This window comes from Bradysia coprophila, chromosome II (assembly GCF_014529535.1).
Source record: "Bradysia coprophila strain Holo2 chromosome II, BU_Bcop_v1, whole genome shotgun sequence".
Taxonomy (NCBI): domain Eukaryota; kingdom Metazoa; phylum Arthropoda; class Insecta; order Diptera; family Sciaridae; genus Bradysia; species Bradysia coprophila.
The window spans coordinates 10726752-10747109 of record NC_050735.1 but is presented as its reverse complement, the minus strand read 5'-3'; the positions used below and the strand labels follow the sequence as shown (position 1 = coordinate 10747109).

At 37.6% G+C, this 20358-nt stretch overlaps 3 protein-coding genes across 5 annotated transcripts; all 3 read left to right on the top strand.

Moving 5' to 3' along the window:
• Positions 1-17: 17 nt before the first annotated feature.
• LOC119072427 (condensin complex subunit 3-like) lies at positions 18-6601 on the top strand. Of its 3 annotated transcripts, none has more exons than XM_037177659.1 (12): positions 18-228; positions 296-491; positions 554-727; positions 865-1002; positions 1202-1531; positions 1599-1747; positions 1813-2034; positions 2092-2575; positions 3225-3347; positions 3415-3611; positions 5524-5657; positions 5718-6601. In XM_037177659.1, the coding sequence occupies exons 2-12, from the start codon at positions 330-332 to the stop codon at positions 6542-6544; spliced, it is 2940 nt and encodes a 979-aa protein (XP_037033554.1). In that variant the 5' UTR covers positions 18-228; positions 296-329; the 3' UTR covers positions 6545-6601. The 3 variants fall into 3 exon arrangements, with proteins under 3 accessions (XP_037033554.1, XP_037033546.1, XP_037033540.1); XM_037177651.1 differs by having other exon boundaries at positions 284-491; XM_037177645.1 differs by having other exon boundaries at positions 189-491.
• Positions 6602-11330: 4729 nt separating this feature from the next.
• LOC119072417 (3-oxoacyl-[acyl-carrier-protein] reductase FabG-like) lies at positions 11331-13752 on the top strand. The gene is made up of 2 exons (XM_037177637.1): positions 11331-11417; positions 12890-13752. The coding sequence occupies exon 2, from the start codon at positions 12919-12921 to the stop codon at positions 13696-13698; it is 780 nt and encodes a 259-aa protein (XP_037033532.1). The 5' UTR covers positions 11331-11417; positions 12890-12918; the 3' UTR covers positions 13699-13752.
• Positions 13753-18309: 4557 nt separating this feature from the next.
• LOC119072406 (presenilins-associated rhomboid-like protein, mitochondrial) lies at positions 18310-20318 on the top strand. The gene is made up of 9 exons (XM_037177626.1): positions 18310-18443; positions 18516-18696; positions 18807-18920; positions 19125-19281; positions 19465-19614; positions 19678-19748; positions 19807-19908; positions 19972-20069; positions 20130-20318. The coding sequence occupies exons 1-9, from the start codon at positions 18409-18411 to the stop codon at positions 20218-20220; spliced, it is 999 nt and encodes a 332-aa protein (XP_037033521.1). The 5' UTR covers positions 18310-18408; the 3' UTR covers positions 20221-20318.
• The last annotated feature ends 40 nt before the right edge of the window (positions 20319-20358 follow it).

The window sequence follows — 20358 nt, the reverse complement described above, 5'->3', positions numbered from 1 at the left end:
TTTGTAAACCAGCAATTCGAGTGACATACCGAAATACAAAGGCAGAGTGAATACCCCGTGGCCGTGCCTTCATACATTTAATCAAAAAAACAAAATAATTGAATTACCGACCCACATCCAAATGCTACCTTATCCATGCTCTATCATACCATTCTAGTTCAAAACGTTCAAAACAAATCACACACATACATGCGCGTGAACATCTGTTTTAGACCATTCGAACGACAGGTAAATTTTTATATTGAATTTTGAAGATTTAAAAACAAACCGAAATCGAATGAAGTAAATTTTTCAGTTAAATAACCTGACGGAAAGAAATACCATTGATTATGCCACGAAAAAGGAAAATTGTGCCTGAAAGTGTGATACCAGACACAGATAGTGAATTAAACGTCAATTGTAATGAAGTGAAGAAATATTTATATAAAGTACAGAGCGACGAGGCCTATCACAAAACTTATGCGAAGGAATTAAGGCAACTGTACGACAGAGTAAGTTCTGTTTGCATACCAATACTCTTCGTGCGAAACAAAATTCGATTCCAAAATTACAGATGGAACACGATGACTTCACGACAGTATTTATCGTTTGTCTGAAGCAATTGATGCAATCCGAAATCAATCAATTCACCAATACTGGTCTGAAATTTATGGCTGAATTTGTGTCAACGTTTCAAGCCGAAGACATGCATCCGCTGTTCGATTCAATATTCGTTTGGATTTTCAAAGTAAGTAGACTGACTGTCTTTTATCATTGGATGTGTTCAGGTTCAGGCAATCATTTTTGAACCTAAAACACTAGGCGACACTTTCCTTTGTTGTTTTTGTGTCACAAATTATGAACCAATAATTTCAATGCTTTCAGACTGTCAGTCCCAATGCAACCATTCGTCTACGACTCTGTGAATTTGTGAATCAAATGTTGAATTCGCTCCCGGATAATGGAGAAATTGAGGAATTTCACTGCAACGAGATTTTGTCGTATATGATGGATCGGCTGAAGGTTAGTAACTGATTTGATTGATTTTCAAATGTGTAGGGAATGATGAATTTTGAAGTCAGCCGCTTGAGTGGATCAACGACTCTGTACAGTTCTTACAGCTTACGATAGAAGCAAAGGATAACATTCTTTTCACATAGAAAATTGTATTCCCGACATCCTTTTGATACTGTGTATGCGTAACAATAAACTGTTTTCGTAGGACATATCACCACACGTTCGAGTTCAAGCAATAAACGCTCTCTGCCGACTGCAAAACAAAGACGATCCAAATGACGATGTCATCCAGATCTTTCAGTTCCATATGGAATGCGATCCTGCCCCGTTGGTACGACAAGCTGTCGTTTCCTCGATAGCTCGTAGTGAGCGCACCATTCCATTCATTCTGGGACGGCTCCAAGACGCTGATGTTCGAGTTCGGCGTACTGTCCTGGCGCACATGAGCAATTATTCGTTGAACAAGTGTTCTGTTGATCAGCGCTTAACATTACTCGAACGGGGATTGTCCGATTCTTCCGAGACCGTACGGATGGTATGAAACAAAAATTCAGGAAAATGCTTTTCGTTCGAACCATTGTGGTAAACCATTTGCTTTGCAGGTTGCAGTGAAATATATGCTGCCACAGTGGTTGACGTTATGTGATAATGAATTCGTTGCGTTTTTAACGAGCCTGAAACTCTATCAGAACGAGTTGGAACTGTATCGTTTCCGGAATGTGACTCGAATGGCTTTGCTGGCAATGTTTAGGTAAAATTTGAGAAACTTTGCTTCGAAGTCCTAATGTTCAAAATTTGCCCACACTTCCTGTAAAGGTCACAAGATCCATTGAATCTAATCAAAGTATTGCCGCTGACTGAAACCACTGATGAAGAGGACATTAGCTATCATTGTTGTATCAATATCGATCAACTTACGCCGGAACTGAGTGTCTTTTGGGTTACATTGATCGAATTCTTTCAGAGTGACATCACCTACTTCGATCATCTCGAACGAATTCTACCCGATCTGCCAACCATATGTGAATCTATTGCCGGGTACGCCATTTCGATTAACAATTATAATTTGAAAATAATAATTTGTTCGTTCTTCAGGTTCGGCACACGGAAGAAACCAATCCACGACAAACTTTCTTCGCAATGCATTTTCCTCAGTCTTATCGAATTGCTACAAATGATAGACTTCAGTGATCAGAGTGGTCGTGAAAGCGTCAAGAATACCATTGTCTATCTACTGGTGCAGAGTGCGACGTGCGACGAAAACTTAACCAAGTCGCTGATCACCATTTGCGAGAAACTGATACCATCGTCGAATAGTCGGCTACAGTTTTACGTCGATATTGTCAAGAACATTCTGCATCCAATCGATCCGGACGGAAGTTTTTCATCGTGGAAATTGGATTCGAATACAGAAACTGACGTCAAGTCACTTTCAGTAAAATTGGTAGAACTGAGAAAAAGTCAGACAAAATTGTTGGAGACAAACGAATGCGAAAAATTGGCAGCAGTGGAGAAAGAAATCGGTTTAGTTAAGGAACAACTGCTATTTCTGATAGCTCCGTTTTCAACTGAAGCAACGGTAAGCAATTTATTAACGTTTTGCGCTTGCCACAGCACACGAAGGGTTTGTGGATGGATTATGACTTGAAGCATTTCAAGGGATTTCAAAGGATTTTTTAATTTTTTTTTTCTGAATTGTGATGAAAGTCGTCTCAGTGGATCGGTGACTAAGGGGTGGTCAAACCATCAGTCACTCAAAATTTATGAAATCTTCAACACTGTCAAGCTTGGTCCTAACACCTCTCCACCTTTGGAGCGTGGCACATTCTAAGAATGACCTCTAACGTTCTGCATGTGAACTGAACTGAAGTTAAAATTTTATCAGGTCTACTTTCAATAGGGTGTTTTGCTGATAGAAAAAACCTTGCAATTCACACAAATGATGACCAATCTTTGGAAAACTATCTCAATTTTAAAGGTTGGGGAGGGAGTGTCTGACCAACGCATGCGTAAAGTATTTTAGCGTGCACACTATTTTAATGGCCCCATACTTTACTAGTGATTTCAATTCCAAATAGACCAAATAAATTGACTGCTTCAGCGAGTGAAAAAGTCCACAAAATGTTTAAAAAAACATCTTCGAAGATCGACGATTTTTTCCGTTATTTTTTGTAGACTTTTTTGTGACTTACTACTCCACCTTTAATTTTCTTAATCTTTTTGATTAGATCATCTCCAACTTCGAACGAATCACTAGCGACAATTTATTGAGAGGACTTAAGTTCATTTTCCACGGAGTTTGCTCGAAAACAGTTACACATCTCAATCCGTCCATGTATCAACTGTATGAAGTAAGTGCAACACTACCACACTTTAGTTCCGATGGTGAAAACATTTACAAAAAAAAAATCCTTTCAGGATGTCATAAGCGTTCGACTGGAATCCGATGATATGGAGTTGAGAGATTGGGCACTGAAATGTACGGCCACTTTCGGCTTGTTATGCAGCAAACTTGCTAATTATGCATATCAAGCGTTTTGCAAGCAGCTGTTTTGCCATCAAGTTAAATCTATTTGGATTACGAGCATTAGAGCAATTTTCCAGCTAATAGACAGGTAATGTTCAACGGTAGTTTTCTTTTCGATTTTTTTTAGATTTGCGGAGCCTTCCGGAAAGATGGAATAGCGGTAAAAAATCGGGACTTTCACAAAAAAAAATTTAAAACTGAAACTCACCCCAGAGTATGTTCTGATGAATGTTCCAGTTCCTTTCCTTCGAACTGTAGATGCGGCTCCATGAGTCTTCTTTTACAATAAGTAAACGCTGAAAAAATCCACAATTTGAGTTTTGTTCATCTCAAACATGAAGACAAAATTACACGTTCTACACGGTATGCCACTTGTTGTTGATATGATTTGATCATTATAAAACAATTAGTATATTGATGACAAATATCGGTGCATTTAATTGAGAAGCGTCGCAGTTCCATTCATCGTTTTATTGTCTTCGGTCAAGGTAGTCGTAAGTTAGCGGCTCAGTTCAATATTCGGACAGATATTTGTAGGCGAAAATAAGATAGTCCGACCTTCCCTTTTGTAATTTTGCCACAAGAAATAATTAGTTATTTATCTGACAAGTTTTACACGTTGAAAAGTCGAGTTTTTGAGAAGTACGTAAACTAGAAGCAGTTTATGGTTAAGACAGTTGTGGTTTTGCTCTTGTTTTCCCTGTGGTCGAAAGTGGATCATTACACACCTAGGGAAAAACCAGAAAATTTGTTTAAGATTCACATTACGTCCACTACAAGTCTCGGGTTTAAAAAAAGAAAAGTCAAGTTTTCGTGTGATTGTTGACCTCGGCTTCGCCTCATTAACACACGACTGTTCAACTGTTTATCCCTTTTCATATAATTAACTATTTTACAAAGGTAGCTGGTCAAATGTTTTCTTCAACCGCGTCTATAACATGTAACGTTTGGTACAAAAATGAAATTAGTTCAGGTCACTGACTTCGGCTGAGATTGCGTCTTCCACAAGAAGCTTAACGCTTAAGAGTCAAATCGCCAAATCTTCAGGCGATTTTTTTAACTTTGGGAACAAGCGGTCTCTGATTTTAATGAGTGATAGCTCGTTGGATTCGTCTTCCAATTCTAGGAAAAAATTTACTTTCTGTCAAAAGAGCTCTAAAGTAAGGACATGTCAGAAGGTACCGAAAACAGTTTTTCGACAATAAATCAAGAAAAAATTATTTTAAATTGTTGTAATGTTGTATGAATGTCGGCCTTAAAGACCTACAGGTAGAGTATACGCACTCGCACCAAGTACATCCACAAGAGTTATGACTAAAAATATAGTTAATGTTCGGAGAGTCCGGATTCTCTGCAGCTTCGGTGTTCCACGGAACTGAGTATGGGGTGTTGTAGCTGGCCTAACACACTGTCGTTGCACATATAAATGAACCCAGTACTTTTGTGCTGCAATCCCACAGATGCCTTGGAAAAAAAGTTGGTGCCAAAATGCAGATTTCCTTTTTCAGGGCTTTACAGCTGGAACAGCATCTGGAACTCTCGTGGATGTACTCGCACCAAGCATTGCGTATACTCTACCTGTAGGTCTTTCCAAGGCCGACATTCATACAAAATTACAACAATTTAAAATAATTTTTTGTTGAGTTATTGCCGAAGAACTGTTTTCGGTACCCTCTGACATTTCTTTACTTTTGAGCTATTTCACAGTAAATATTTTTTTTTTTTTGAAAAAGTGAAAGATACGTGTTTACTAGAATTGAAAGACAAATCCAACGAGCTATCACTCATTAAAATCGGAGACCGCTTGTTCCCCAATCGCCTGAAGTCTTGGCGATATGACTCTTAAAATTGTTCTTCTCCCAAATTCGAGAACAAAACTTCAGAATTCCAGTGCAGAATAGAATTAAAATTTCAGCGACAGTTATTCCCCAAGATCATTGGCAGTGACGACAAATTTTCTCCTTTCAAGGATGATATGCTAACCGCAATTATTCTTGCAGATACGGCATCGAATTTTTGGATAAACACGACAAAGCGGATAGTAGACCACCAGCAGCGTTAGTAAACAGTGCGTTACTGGCAGGCCAGTCATTAGACGATAATCTTAACATATCACGTCCCAATGACGAACACAGTAAGTGACACTGATACAAGCATCAAGTTGATATTCTAAATTGATCGAATTTGTTTTTAGTCTCGGCAACAGACATACTGCTACTGTTGAATCGTTACTTGGGTTCGAGTCAGGATGTTGACATCACCTGCGAATTGGTGGATGGATTTTGTTTGCTAATTGTGCATGGTCGTTTCTTCGAAACGGAAATCATGGCGAAATTGATTGTTATGTATTTCAACGCTGACATCGAGCCGATAGTTACTCAAATTCTGAGCGTTTTCTTTGAAACGCTGATTCAGTACAAGAAGCAGAAATATTTTCAGTTGTCGATTAGCAAAACACTTTCTGCTATCCAAGGCGAAGAAACATCCAACGTGACCACTCTACGCTCGGTGCTGAAATTCATATTGCAAGCGATGATGAACGACAAGGGAGAAATCAGTGCGGATACTGTGGCCGCATTGTTGGTTTGGATGGATGATCAGCCAACGGAGAGCAGATCACTGAACGTTATATCGAAAGAGATTCTATCGTTGAAGCCGTTGTGTAAAGATGAGGAGTCCAGGTGGCATTTGATTGAGTTGATCAATAATTTGGTGGATCAGAAAATACCCAAAGAAAGCCAAAGAAACCTGAAATCATTTAGGAAAATCGTAGAAAAATTGAATTGCAGCGAATCCAAAATCGAGTTCTCGTCTACACGACCAGCCGACGGTGTCGAAGAGGACGCACTTAGCAATCCTGATGATGATTGCCATTCTGAATTAGAACTAAATCCTAATGAAAAGTGCAACGATATTACACAGGCCGTCGAAAACTACAACGAAATCGACAAGCGTGATAGCATTGATGTACCAATGGTCCGAATCAATAAGAAAAGAAAATGTCACAAGAAGGTTACATAGTCTATGCACGATTGAATCAAGGTATTGTTATGTGAACGAGTAATAATATATGTAAATCAGTGTAAAAAATCCGCATTTTTATTGCTTGTGATCTGACTGGGAAAAAAGTCGACACTGACTAAAAAGGATGCATCGGTCTGCATCAATTTATCAGTGATGAATCGATAAATGGTTCTTCAAGTTCGATATGATTGTCCTTCGATAAGACTCGACGTAGTACGAAAATTCAATTTCTTAAATTACAAACAAAGACTAGATCTACTAATTTTCTTCACCGCTATCGCCTGTGAAAAAAGAGCGATTATAAAATAAACTGTTACTCACTACACCAGGGGTCGTACTACTCCTTATTTTCCTGATTTTCCTTATTTTTGAAAAAACCACCTTATTCCTCCTTATTTTTGAAAAAGTTCCTTTTTTTTCCTTATTTTTCAATAATTTTGACGAGAAAACTACATTTTTGGATAACAGATAATAAAAAAAAATCGCTGCGCGGCAGAATACTGAGCAATAGGGTCATCGTAAATCTTCACCCGATCTCCTACTGCTAGTAAACAAACCATAGAAATGTAGTTCCTTGTTGTCGATTTTACTGAAGAAAAATATCCACGTGGATTACAGTAATTTTGCTACCTTCCCACTCAATGGGATGAGCGGTGTTGAAGAAGGGGAGGGAGGGTAGAATTGAAGGTAACGGACGAATGTTTGGAAAGAATTGCCTCTGTCTCACGCTAAAAAGCGCGGTCATACTAAGTCAGTTAAAGCATCGACTTTACAAAAAGTCAGTCTAAGAAACAATCTAACGACAATAGAGCACAGTGGGGGAGGGGGTCCCAAAGTTTCAAAATTTTGGTGGACGCCACTTGTGTGCGACCTGTTGGAGGTTTGAAAAGGTCAATGGAATCTACCTGTTCCAAGTCATCTATGGGAAGAATCATTATTTTATTATTTCACTGATGTACTAAGAGGGAAACTTTCCCAACAAACTATTTGGTGGTAGATCAAACAAAAAAAAAACCTACATAAACTTAAATTCATTTGATCAAATTATTGTGTTGTTTACAAATTTGATATAATTCTGACCTCAAATCTCTACTTCACCTAAAAGAAAATTAAGGAATGTAGCATATTGAGAAATGTACAGTTTTATCCTGAGGTTCAAAACACGAACTACAACCAATGGAATGTTGTAAAGAGCCATAGTCTTATTTTGTGGGTTGTGTGGATTATTTGTATTAATATTTACACGTAAATATTCACAGTCCACAAAATAAACAATTGACATGGTATAAGAAAGTAGCGGTAAGCTAAGGTTAATAATTTCAAATTAACTTTTACTATTAAACCATGGTAATTCATAGGCCGCGTTCAGGAACGAAAAATTCTTCACTGAGTGAACATTCGTTTCGTTGAGTTAACGCTGTCAAGTTTAACTTTGAGGTTAGATTTCTCACGATGTACTTTGGTCGTGAAAGTTTACCCAGATGTCATGAACGTTTCGTTTCTGAACGTGGCCCATTGCGTTTAAGTGGATTTAAGTGGATTAAATTAGTGTAAAATCGTTGAATATGGGTATGGGAATTTTTGAAAAACTTCGTAATTTTTGATTATGAGCCTAAAAAAGCGTGCAGGGGGTGTGCGTATAAAAAATCATCAAGATTTTTACCCAAAAATTTACTTCCAAGCTCCTTATTTTCTCCTTAATTTCAACCGAAAAATTCCTTATTTTCTCCTTATTTTTTTAAAAAACCTCCTTATTTCCTTAATAAGGCACGCCATTTTTGAGTGCGAGGTCTGACTACACTCTACACCCCGGAAAACTTTATAAGAAAAGGGACGAAATCTCGAGAAAAATTCTAAAATTCTCTGACATTTGTCCCTGAAGCGTATTTAAGCGACCACTGAGCGATTGCAGCCCTTGCCTTCCTTATTTACTTACTTGTTTTGAGCAATTAGTTTTTCCCTTAAAAGCCTGGTCAGATACCATCATTTCATGTTGTCATCAAAGAACGTTTTTTGGATGAAAAGGCACCGAAAATAGCTTCATCTATTGGAATTGCAGGTGTGAGGTAACCTCAAAGTGTACGAATTTTCCGGGTCATTTTTTGAGCAAAGCCCTTACGTCTTACTCTTACACCATTTTATTTCATTTGAACAAAAAAAAAAGTTCTCCCCATGTAATTAGTCTGGATCGAGGAAAAAAAATTGAAAAAGGTTTTTCCTTCAGGAGATATTTCCAGTCGGAAAAGTTCCACAGTCTTTCATGATCCATAATATGATCGAACGAAAAAATTCAAAAAATGGACTGGATTGACACAATGTCAATATTGGTGGTAGATCGTTAATCAAGAAAAAATTCGCTTTTCGAAGGTGCCTATGAAGGATTCTTTTGGAAAACAGCCTACCAAAATCGGACGTATTTTCCAGTGGACTTTTTTATATGTGCCTAGAAAGCTATTCGACCCTAGAAGCCAAAACCACGTTCAAAAAAAATCTTCGAAGTTTGTGTGGCTGGTGAATCAAAAACCGAAAACTTGCACTTTTCTTACAAAAGTTTCTCCAGTAACACAAGCCGTACAGGGTTGTGTGGGGTGTCATTAGAAAGGTAATCACATGTACTATTGAGCCGAATAAGGACTTATTGGGTTTAAAATTCATCTACACTGAAATATGTGCAGTTGAAGTTTTCAACCGAAGACTTACACTGTTCTTACTGAAATTTCTCGAGGTCCACAAACATACATGGTCGTGTGGGGTGTCATTAGAAAGGTAATTTTATGTACTTTTGGGACTCAAATAGGGACTTATGTGGTTTGGATGCATCTACGATGAAATAGAAGTTGAAATGTTTAAGTGCTCAAATTTCATCGTAGATGCATCCAAACCACATAAGTCCCTATTTGACATAAAATAAACATAAAATTACCTTTCAAATGATACCCCACACGACCATGTACGTTTTGTGTACCTCGAGAAATTTCAGTAAGAACAGTGTAAGTCTTCGGTTGAAAACTTTAACTGCATATATTTCTGTGTCGATGAATTTTAAACCCAATAATTCCCTATTCGGCTTGTAGTGCCTCTATTAGATCCCTGACTAATATAGTTTAAGTGAGAGAGATTGTATACACTCTCTCATTACTAACTTACTTAATTATTAAATGTTAATGAATAAACCAGAGTTATAGAAACCACCAACTGAGGTATACCTAATTAATTACTCTACATGGCGATCGAGACAGGACTAAAAAAGAAGGGGAAGGAAGGAGGTTAACAATATCAAAAGAATATCTAATTTTAATTTCTGTCGAAAAACTTGAAACATTTTATTGATATTATTGTTAGATGTATGTATAATCAATATTCCTTAAGAACAATATAATATTTACTAGACGAGTGACTCCAATGAGTAATGTGTCGTCACTCTTTGTAAAGAAGGGAGGTGTAGTGCCTCTGTTAGATCCCTGACTAATATAGTTTAAGTGAGAGAGATTGTATACACTCTCTCATTACTAACTTACTTAATTATTAAATGTTAATGAATAAACCAGAGTTATACAAACCACCAACTGAGGTATACCTAATTAATTACTCTACAGGCTCAATAGTACGTGTGATTACCTTTCTAATGACACCCCACACGACCCTGTACGGCTCGTGTTACTGGAGAAACTTTTGTAAGAAAAGTGCAAGTTTTCGGTTTTTGATCACCTTTCACCAGCCACACAAACTTTGAAGAATTTTTTTGAAAGTGGTTTTGGCTTCTAGGGTCGAATACCTTTCTAGGCACATATAAAACAGTCCACTGGAAAATGCGTCCGATTTCGGTAGGCTGTTTTTCAAAAGAATCCCTCTATTATATACGTAGCGGTGACCACAATTTAGCCGAGAAAATACAACTTTCTCCGAAGTAGTCACATATAATGTTTTCTTCAACAAACGACCTCAAAGTTTCATCTGTGGTGAGAAAATCACACCTGTGTTGCGTGAATAGTAGGCTACATTGGATGCTGCGAAAGTAATTCATTGCAAGAGGTAACAATTATGTGGTAAGAGCAAACTCACAAATGTAATTTTGAGTAACAAGCTTCGGTAGCTGTTTTTTCGACAAGCTTAGAGTTATCCAAGCTGTAGGCGACAGCGAGATATACATTCAACTAGACATGCAGTTGCAGAAGCAAGTTTCTCAAAAACGTTACACCTGAGTTTGCGAATATCACAAAGTTGTTTCCGAAGTAGTGGTGTACGTAGCGGCATATATTCTGGTTTACTACATGCCTCATGCGAAAGTTGATTTCCTCATAGGAAAATGAAAAATAACTGAACCCGAACGAGTCCATATGTAATGGATCGTTTCGCAGGGGGAAATTGCTGTTTAATGGTCAACTTTCGCATTAGTCAGGTTGCAAAAATTATTCTCACAATTAATGGCTAAAGTGTAACTGATTTTTAACTGTACAGAAACCGGCAGATAAGATTTTCCATGAGAGAGGTTGATCGTCAGACTTAAACCAATTTTTTATGAAATGCTATAGCGCGAGGTCTATTATGATAATACCAGTACTAGCGTTTCAAGTCAGTACATCATCAATTACACTATTGACTGACTTGTATGATTAGGAGCAAGTGTGAGTGCTTAATCATATACAATGTACTTATTTATGAATGAAACTTGTGCGTATGAATGTGTGCCAAAAAAAAGTGCGGAGTATGGGGCATGTGTTGGTGCAATTTTTTCATTGATTTATTTTTACACTTATCATAATACAAGGTAATCTATCGCGAGACAGCTGATTAAACGACACGGAACCAAGGCGTACAGTGTGAAGTGTGTCTGAAACTCAGTGAATATTGTATAACAAAAACAAACTACGTAAGTGTTTTCTTTTCGCCCGAATTCAATGTGCGAATTTCATTTTAATTGTCCAATTAATGTTGTAATTGTTCGCTTTGAATGCTCGCATCTCAAACCGAATTTATTTTGACGATCGGTTTCTCGATATTAGTGATATATACTAATAATGCTGACCGCTTATCAGAGATGTTCGCGTTAGTAAAGTGATTTATGAAAGAATTGATGGCAATTGTTTTTGTGAATCTATTTCTTCAAAGTTACGTAAACAAGCTGTAATGTGCCGATCATCCCGAGCTTATTATTCCTATTTTCCATTACGTTGTTAACACATTTGGATAGATAATTCTACGTAGCAATTGATGATAGTCAAAGTATAGTCAACATAGTCTCCAAAATCGATTAGAGTAGTTGACCGACAGTTGGGGGAATCGAAATATTTTCAATTACGAAGCGTTATTGCTTGAAAACTATTCCCAGAAAAGAGTAAATATCACTTTTATAGTGAAGATTGATCCTTCGCCACCGTAATTAATCAATAATCAATAAGCAACTAACTCACTGTCAGGTTATAGCTATCGGTCAAAAGCCCTAACATGAAATTTAGTGGGTATGTAAGAATGCTTTAAGTTCGTTGTCAATGTGATTTTCAATTTATGCTTTGTTGTTAGCTTCCATTCAGTCAATTATTCTAATTGAAGGCGGTGACTTTACATACGCAGTTGAGTGTTGTTCGTGAGTATAAATTGTCATGTATTCGACCGATAGGTTTTTTTTATTTCCACCTATTCGAGCTGATCAATTATGCTTGCACATCATATTTCACATTGAGATATCTAAAAAGCTTTCGAACGGCTGAGTTGCAGTGTCTGCATTAGCAGGCCCGTACTGGCATCGGTTTTTATATTCTTCGTATGAAAACATTTTTAAAATTTTCTTTATTCAATCCGAAGGGCGTGTGTACGTGTAGCCAGTCTTGTCCTTTGTGTTAGTTTTTTTTAGTTAAATGACCTCAATACAAACGACACACACATCCTACGATATGTTCCTTTGGTAAATCCCGTCACAGGTATGGGCGAATGTCTTAACGCAATCGGGGTCTTCGACCTATCAGTATCCGAATTGTTAACAAGTTTATTGGCAGCTGTAAGATCTACTTAAAGTAGTATCATGCATAGAACAGGCGTGGGGTAATCTGGCACACTGTGCTAAAACAACGCATTTTTCAACTACGTAATATGTGGACTCGTACACGATTTTTCTATGCCAACCTTTTGCAAAAGGTGTCATTAAGTCGATGACATGGCTAAAAAGCATTAGCAGCATTAAACTTGCGCGTGCGAGTTCACTTTTTACGTAGTTAAAGTGTCTTCTTTTAGTACCGTGTGCCAGATTCCCCAATGCCCTGCCCATAGACAATACAGACAGACCACCCATCATTTAAAATTTCAGGTCCTTTAAAGGTTTGTCACTCAATTTCTTTCTATCAACAGATTCATCTTGTTATTACAAAGGAGTGAATATGTCGTTCAATTTTAATGGAAAAGTCGTTCTAATAACTGGAGCCAGTTCTGGGATAGGAGCTGGTACTGCAGAATATTTTGCCAAATTAGGAGCAACTCTGGCACTAACTGGTCGAAATGCCGATAATTTGAACGCAACGATAGAAAAATGTGTTACATCGGATAGTACCCCTAGACCTCTTTCAATCATCGCCGACATAACTATCGAATCAGACGCAACAATGATAATCGAAAAAGTCATTGCAGCATTTGGTAAATTGGACGTCTTGATAAATAGTGCTGGAATATTGGATCGTGGAACAATCGAAACAACGTCATTGGAACAGTACGATAAAGTAATGGACGCAAATGTAAGAGCCATGTATCATCTAACGATGCTGGCCGTTCCACATTTAATTACATCGAAAGGAAATATTGTTAACGTTTCGAGTGTTACTGGCATTCGGTCATTTCCAGGCATTTTAGCCTACAATATGTCCAAATCTGCAGTGGATCAATTTACCCGGTGTGTTGCGTTGGAACTGGCTGCCAAGGGGGTTCGCTGCAACTCAATAAATCCGGGTGTTATTGTTACAGATATTCATAAAAGAGGCGGAATGACCGATGATGAATATGATAAATTTCTGGAGCATACTCGTTCAACACATGCACTTGGTCGAGCGGGAAATGTTGAGGAAACTGCTGCAGCCATTGCATTTCTGGCTAGTGATCTAGCTAGTTTCATAACAGCAGTTCAACTGCCTGTCGATGGTGGGCGGCATGCTATGTGTCCACGATAAGAAATTAACTGCATTTATGTTTACAATTTGGGCAATAAAGAAATCTTAAGTTGATTCATCTTTCCTATAAATTGATTTTAAGTGGAAGTTAACTTTTCGTCAGTCTTTTCTCCATCGATTTCTGTTTTCTTCCCTCAATTTCACTTTGTCGATATTTCACTAAGAGAATTAACGATTGGATGTGATAAGTAAAAACCTTGAAGAAACGGATTACGTGTCCTAACCGATGACGCAAAAGAAAAGGCAAAGGCTATTAATTACGTTTAAAATCAATATTGTCTTATTGATAGTAGGGTAGGGTTGCTGTGAAAAACGTAATATCAGCTTTGGTGATAAATGGAATACGAAATTTCATAATTATAAAGTCTGTAACAATGCAATTGCACTATGTAACGGTAATGCCACTTGGCCGATAGTCCGTGTCCACAAAAAACGACTGCTCCGGTATTCGTCAAAGATTGGATTCACTACAACAATATGCTTTTACCAGCTAGTTTTCCTGCCAAGGTAAATATAGTGGGGAGGTAATGCCATTCAGACACATAAGTTCGATGCCAATGACATCTTTTTTTAAAATGGTTGAATACGATTTACTTGATTTCACAAAAATATTTTCGCTATCTCACAACAGATGATCCGACTTTCTATTCCATTTTTTGGGCGTTTGTATCGAACTTTCGTGCCACCGTACATCTGATTCGGTTATATATTCGGTTATATACTACCTCCTCACTATATTTACCTTGTATAAACCTTGACGTTCTAAATGAACACACTCCAAGAATACCCATCATACATTTGGTGCACTTGCACATGGAAATTTCTTTATTTGTGTTTCAGTTCAGTTTCGTGATTGTTCTCGGTGACTTAAGTTGTATATTTCAAATAGAAACGGAAGGAAAATGTACAAAGTTGAGATACCAAAAACCATCCGCGTATTGATAGCATTGTACTATCGTTTGGGAATATGGAGCGATCAAACTACTTTTCGTGAACGGTGTAGACGTTACTTTAATTTTATTTTTGCGCTAGCATTTGTTACATCAACTGCCCTTGGAGCCAAAACCACTAGCGATCCGGACGAGCGTATATTTTTAATAGTCTTGTCGGTTCAATTTGTCCTTCAAGTATACAGATTTTGGTTGATTCTTTGGCGAAGAAATGAATTTCTTTCGTTACTGCGGCAAGTCGGTACTAGTTGCACTGACGAAAAAAGCGAATTTGATCGTTTGAGCCAATTGTTGAATGTATTCATGAAGTTCATTCGTTACTTTCTGTACGCTCAGTTCTCTACGATTTTCGTTATAATTTTGTTTCCACTTTTCAATGAGGGGAAATTTGTTATAAACTTTCAATTCCCTTTGGACCAGACAAATAGTAACATTGAATTTTGGATTGCATTTGTATTTTATACTGGAGGATGTCTCTGGGCTGGAGTTTGCACTTGTTTTACAACAATAAGCTGGTACTTAATGCTCAACTTTTCGCTCAAATATAAATTTTTGGGAAGGCAATTGGAACGCATGGGTACGATAAACAATGGCGAATCTAAATTAAAGGCTTCGCTAACAGAACTGCACAACCTTTTTCGCAAGGATCTCGTAGAGGCAATACAGAACTATAACAAAACCAACGGGTAAATTCGCATATGTCGCTAAGAATTCCTGGTTTTCGCATTTTAGTTTCTCGTTTTCGTGTGTTTATTGACTACTCCTCAGATCATACGATTTTGCTTTTAGTTTTGTCGTAGGATAAGCCTTAGCCCTTTAACTTCTATGTGGTTAAAAAGTGAAAAAAGTGGGGCGCTAGAAAACGAAAAATAAATATTGTTCGTTACACGTTGTGGATCGTCTGCATTATGCACATGATGTATAGAAAAGCTTTGGCTTGTTTTTGCCATTCTGATCCATACTGCTCCTAGCAAAAAATATTCGGCTTTTCTTCCGTTAAGACATACAAGTATCAATGCTAGGAGGAGTACTGGGCATTTTCTCATGCAAAGCACTCTGATGTGATACTTGTCTCGTCAATAGCGATTTTTCTCTTTAGAATTCTTGATGACTTTGGAACTCATTTCGGGACTTTGTTTTTCTTGCAAATTGGAACTGGTAGCCTTTGCATATGCGGTGCAGTGTATACACTGGCATTCGTAAATATTATTGACAAATTAGTTGCAGTGTTTTTGTTCTTAAATTTTGCCATTGTAGAGTTCACACGGAAGTCTGATAATTGATGCAATCAATTGCGTTGTTTTGTTGTTCTGCATTTTTGACATATTTATGGTCATGTATTTGGGAAACGAAATTGTGTTGACCAGTGACAGATTGTCGCGTTGCTTGTACAATTCCAATTGGATCGACCAGACACAATCTTGTAAGAGATGCGTCATTATTTTTGGGGAACGTTTGAAACAGCCACAAGAACTAGTCGTTGGTAAAATTTACCCACCAAATCTGCTAACATTTACATCGGTGAGTCAGTGCCTGAGAGATTCTTTTCGGTGCATTAATTTGTGGCACGACTGAACTTGATGTCTTTTTTTTAGATCATCAACGGTGCTTACAGCATGTTCAACATTCTACAAAATCTACGAGGGTAGAGATTTTCATATACCATTGGTGTGGTACTTTTCAAGTTTAAACAGTAATCAATAATGGGAAATTGCAATTTTTATGTAAATTTTAGTAATAATTTCACATTCCACTCAAACCAATTTTTTTCGATAGGAAATCACCAACCAACTATAGCAAGAATAGAATTTGAGTTTATCACTACTTGATCAACTCTGGGAATAGTAGTTTACGTTCTTGATGGAAACTTTGATTTTTGCTAGGTGTGAGGGTTTCAACACGATCCAAAGGCAAGGCAAACTCACAAAGTTCCCAACAATTACGTAGGGTCTTTTTAGCGCCTCATTTTCCGGTGGTGCAGTGAGTAAATAGATTTATCATATTATTAGTATAGGTTAATTCACGCTGTTAGTGGTCTGGACAATTCAAAATTGAAAGTGAGAAGGTATTTTCCCATTCTCTTATGAGGAAGCGCTGAAAGTGCGCTGGACATTTCTAAACGTGAGAGGGTATTTTTAACGCAGCGTTAAATCGTCCCAATCGCATATAAGGACTTCTGAAGTTTCTGAAGCAGACATCTAAACGAACAGGAAATATGTGGGACATGATTTGAACAGCCGTTATCTATAGTTGTTTGCCTCTCGGAATAATCATCAGCACTGAAATTTCACGTTAGAAACACATCTAATTCCCGTGGAAATCTAAGAAAGTTTGACGAGAATTCATCAGGAAACATGATCTATTCTTTTGGAAGACGCGTTGACAAGGTCGACTGACCCGAGGGGTCAACTACTTCAAAATAATCACATAATAATCCCAAATAGTCCCAAATAATCCCTGGAAGTCGATGACCCCTTGGATTCAACGATGACTGTAAATTCATTCATTAATGTATTACGAATGGTTTTTTAAAGATGATGAAATGAAAAGTAATGTGGAAATAAAACAAAATTTAATAAATTGTCCAAATGTAGACACAAAAGAAAACGAAAAATAAATTCTGAATTAAAATCCACGCAAACCTCTTTTTTCTTCGCAACGTCATCCCATTCCCTTTTTTAATCGATTGATTTCTTCGTTGATGTTGATCGGTGTGCTGTCCAAATCGATTTTTCTTGAAATAGTGTTTCGTACCGATCGGAGTCGTTTCGACGTTGTGTTTTTGTGTGACATCCCTCTGCCGATTTATTTTAATTGATGCTACTTTTCCTGCTAATTTTCAAAACACAATTGATGAGTTGAAGTGTTCATATGAGCCTAACCAAGGTCTGGCCCTTATTACCTTGAACGGTTGAGCCTAACTGCTTTTCCGTGAACTGGGCCCCGATTCTCAAAAATTGTTGTCACTTTAAAAGTTAGGAATCCTTATGGATCACTCTTAGCAATATGTATGGTTTCCACTCAATCTGTGGGAGAGCCGTGAGAGTGCGAGCTGTCAAGTAAACAAATTAAAAATTGAAAAAATTAAATTTAGTTCTCACACGGAGTACTTTTTTGGTAAGTGGAAATAAAGCCTTAAGGTAACTGTCAACTTACGAATTCTTAAATTCACTAGAATCAGTTCAGCCCAGTTCACAGGAGACGAAAAATCTGTTAGACTTATGTCTTTCAGTTTTCAAATATGCCAATTACTACGTCTTTGGTTGGGATTCAGAAATGCTTGAAACAATGTTCGACTTCAGATTGGATCACTTGAATACCTGGTGACAATTATCGAACGATTCCAAAATCTTTTTGTCGATCTCACCACAGAAATGAGTTTCAAACTTTGAGATGATACCCTGACACTTCTTTCGATAATTGGCTTAAAATCACGAAAAACCATTTCTGTTCGTCCAGCCAGCGATCCGTCGCGTCGTCTAGATATTATACGAAGCATTGACTTCTTTAGTTCAAATTACCGTCAAATTAAATTCTCATTTTTCAAACCATCTTTATGTTATCGCGCGGTATTGTTGTGCGACAGCACCATCTCTTTTGTCAATGTTGAACTAAGAGATATTGACAAATTACGACATGAGACCGTAGAAAAATCGCCGCGAGTGTCGTATAAACAATATCATAATTGACAGGACGTTCTTGTACGTGTGATTCTTTAATCTTATACTCTGTATGGAATTGATTGAGCCCAATAATTAGAATGAATGTGGGACCTTCTAGGCTAAATTCTTTTAGGTGAGCATAGAAAAACTGACGAAATTCCTTTCCAATTATTGTTTAAAGAAATATGTTTCTACATTCATCCAGCTCCCAGCTATCACACATTAAACAACACAGTAAAATATTTCGTAATTCAATTTCACGATACTCGAATGGAGCGAATCGTACACCGTTCAAAGTAAAGCGAGCACCAGACTTTGTTGCTAATAATGGTGAAGTACCCAGTAGGGTTTCAAATTTATGGAAACCGATAGCGTTTACTGCCACAGTAAGTTTCCAATTAGAACGGATACGAACCGCTGGAGTAACTAAGTACTTTAACAAAGTACTGCACTTTTCCCATTGATAAATAAAACATTTCTTGTCTATGGGATCTAGTTTGCAACGGGAACATTCGTTGGAGTGTCGATATGGCAATACGAGAATATTTATTCGCCGAGTAAATTCAATCCAGATTGGTTTAGAAGAAAATTTGCACAGCAAAAGAATGATGTAAGTCGAAAGCTCTTTTCATGCTAGGGTACCGACACCCGACTCTGGACATGCACCAGTAGTCGGACGGTTCTTTTATTCATTAACATTTTTTATCGATGTACAACAGTAGGTGTCCGACTATTGTTGCATGTCTGGGGACTGGTGCGTCTATAGACATTGTAGTGTGTTCTATGAGTTTCGTTTTCATATTCGATTTCACAGATTCGAAGCACATTGAAGCATTATTGGACAAAGCTATCGTCGGGCGAAAAGATTTTCGTTCCGATATGTGCGCTGAACGTTTTAGTTTTTGGACTGTGGCGAATTCAGAGGTTTCAACCGTTTATGCTGCGGTATTTTTGTTCGAATCCAGTGGCAAGTAAGTTGCTAAATCATAAATTAGAATTGGAACAGAATGGGTGGGACACTGGGTTACAGCAATCCACAGAAATTCAGTATCTGTTCATGTAAACATGTTGAACTAAGTCAAGAACTGAACCAGGCCAGAAGATAACTTCCGCTTCAACGAACGAAATTTGCTAAAATGCAATTTAAATTTCAGAAGCTGCATGCTGGCCCATGTTACTATCGACATTTAGCCATTACTCGGCGTTTCACATCTTCGCTAATATGTATGTGCTGCATAGTTTTGCCAATGTTGCTGTGGGATCATTGGGAAAGGAACAATTTATGTACTTATACCTTTGTGCAGGTACGTTAGCTGGCCACATTTTTTCACTTCGTATGTCAATTAAACGACGAACTTCCATTGCAGGCGTTCTATCATCTTTGAGCAGTTATGTGTTCAAAACAGCATTAGCAACTCCGGGACTGTCGCTAGGAGCTGTAAGAGATCTGTCGTAATTGCATATTGTTCTGTTTTTGATCAAATATGTATTTACAGTCGGGTGCAATCATGGGAATTTTGGCTTTCGTTTGTGTACAATATCCGGACACTCAGCTGGGTATAATTTTCCTTCCGATGTTAACATTTTCAGCGGGTGCAGTAAGTATTTAAGTGTGAAAGTCAATTGATAAATTTAATGAAACAACGACCCATACTTCTTAGGCTATAAAAGTGCTAGTTGGAATCGACTTAGCTGGATGTATACTGGGCTGGAAATTCTTCGATCATGCCGCCCATCTCGGTGGAGCATTAACGGGAATGTAAGCCATTTCCAATTCCAGTCTCATTGTTTTGTGGCTTTACGCTTTACATTTCTTTAGATTTTGGTATTTTGTCGGTGTCAATCACATCTGGCCGAAAAGAGTTCCAATTCAACAGTACTGGCATCAATTGCGATCGAATGAACGATGACAATAGTAGATACTTCTGATCGATAGCTGGTTGGGTTGAATGTAACTAAAATCTATTTTCTAAAAATTGTTAACGAGTCAATACAAAACATATTGCGCATCGATGTGTCCATTATTACAAAGTGAATTCCATATAAGC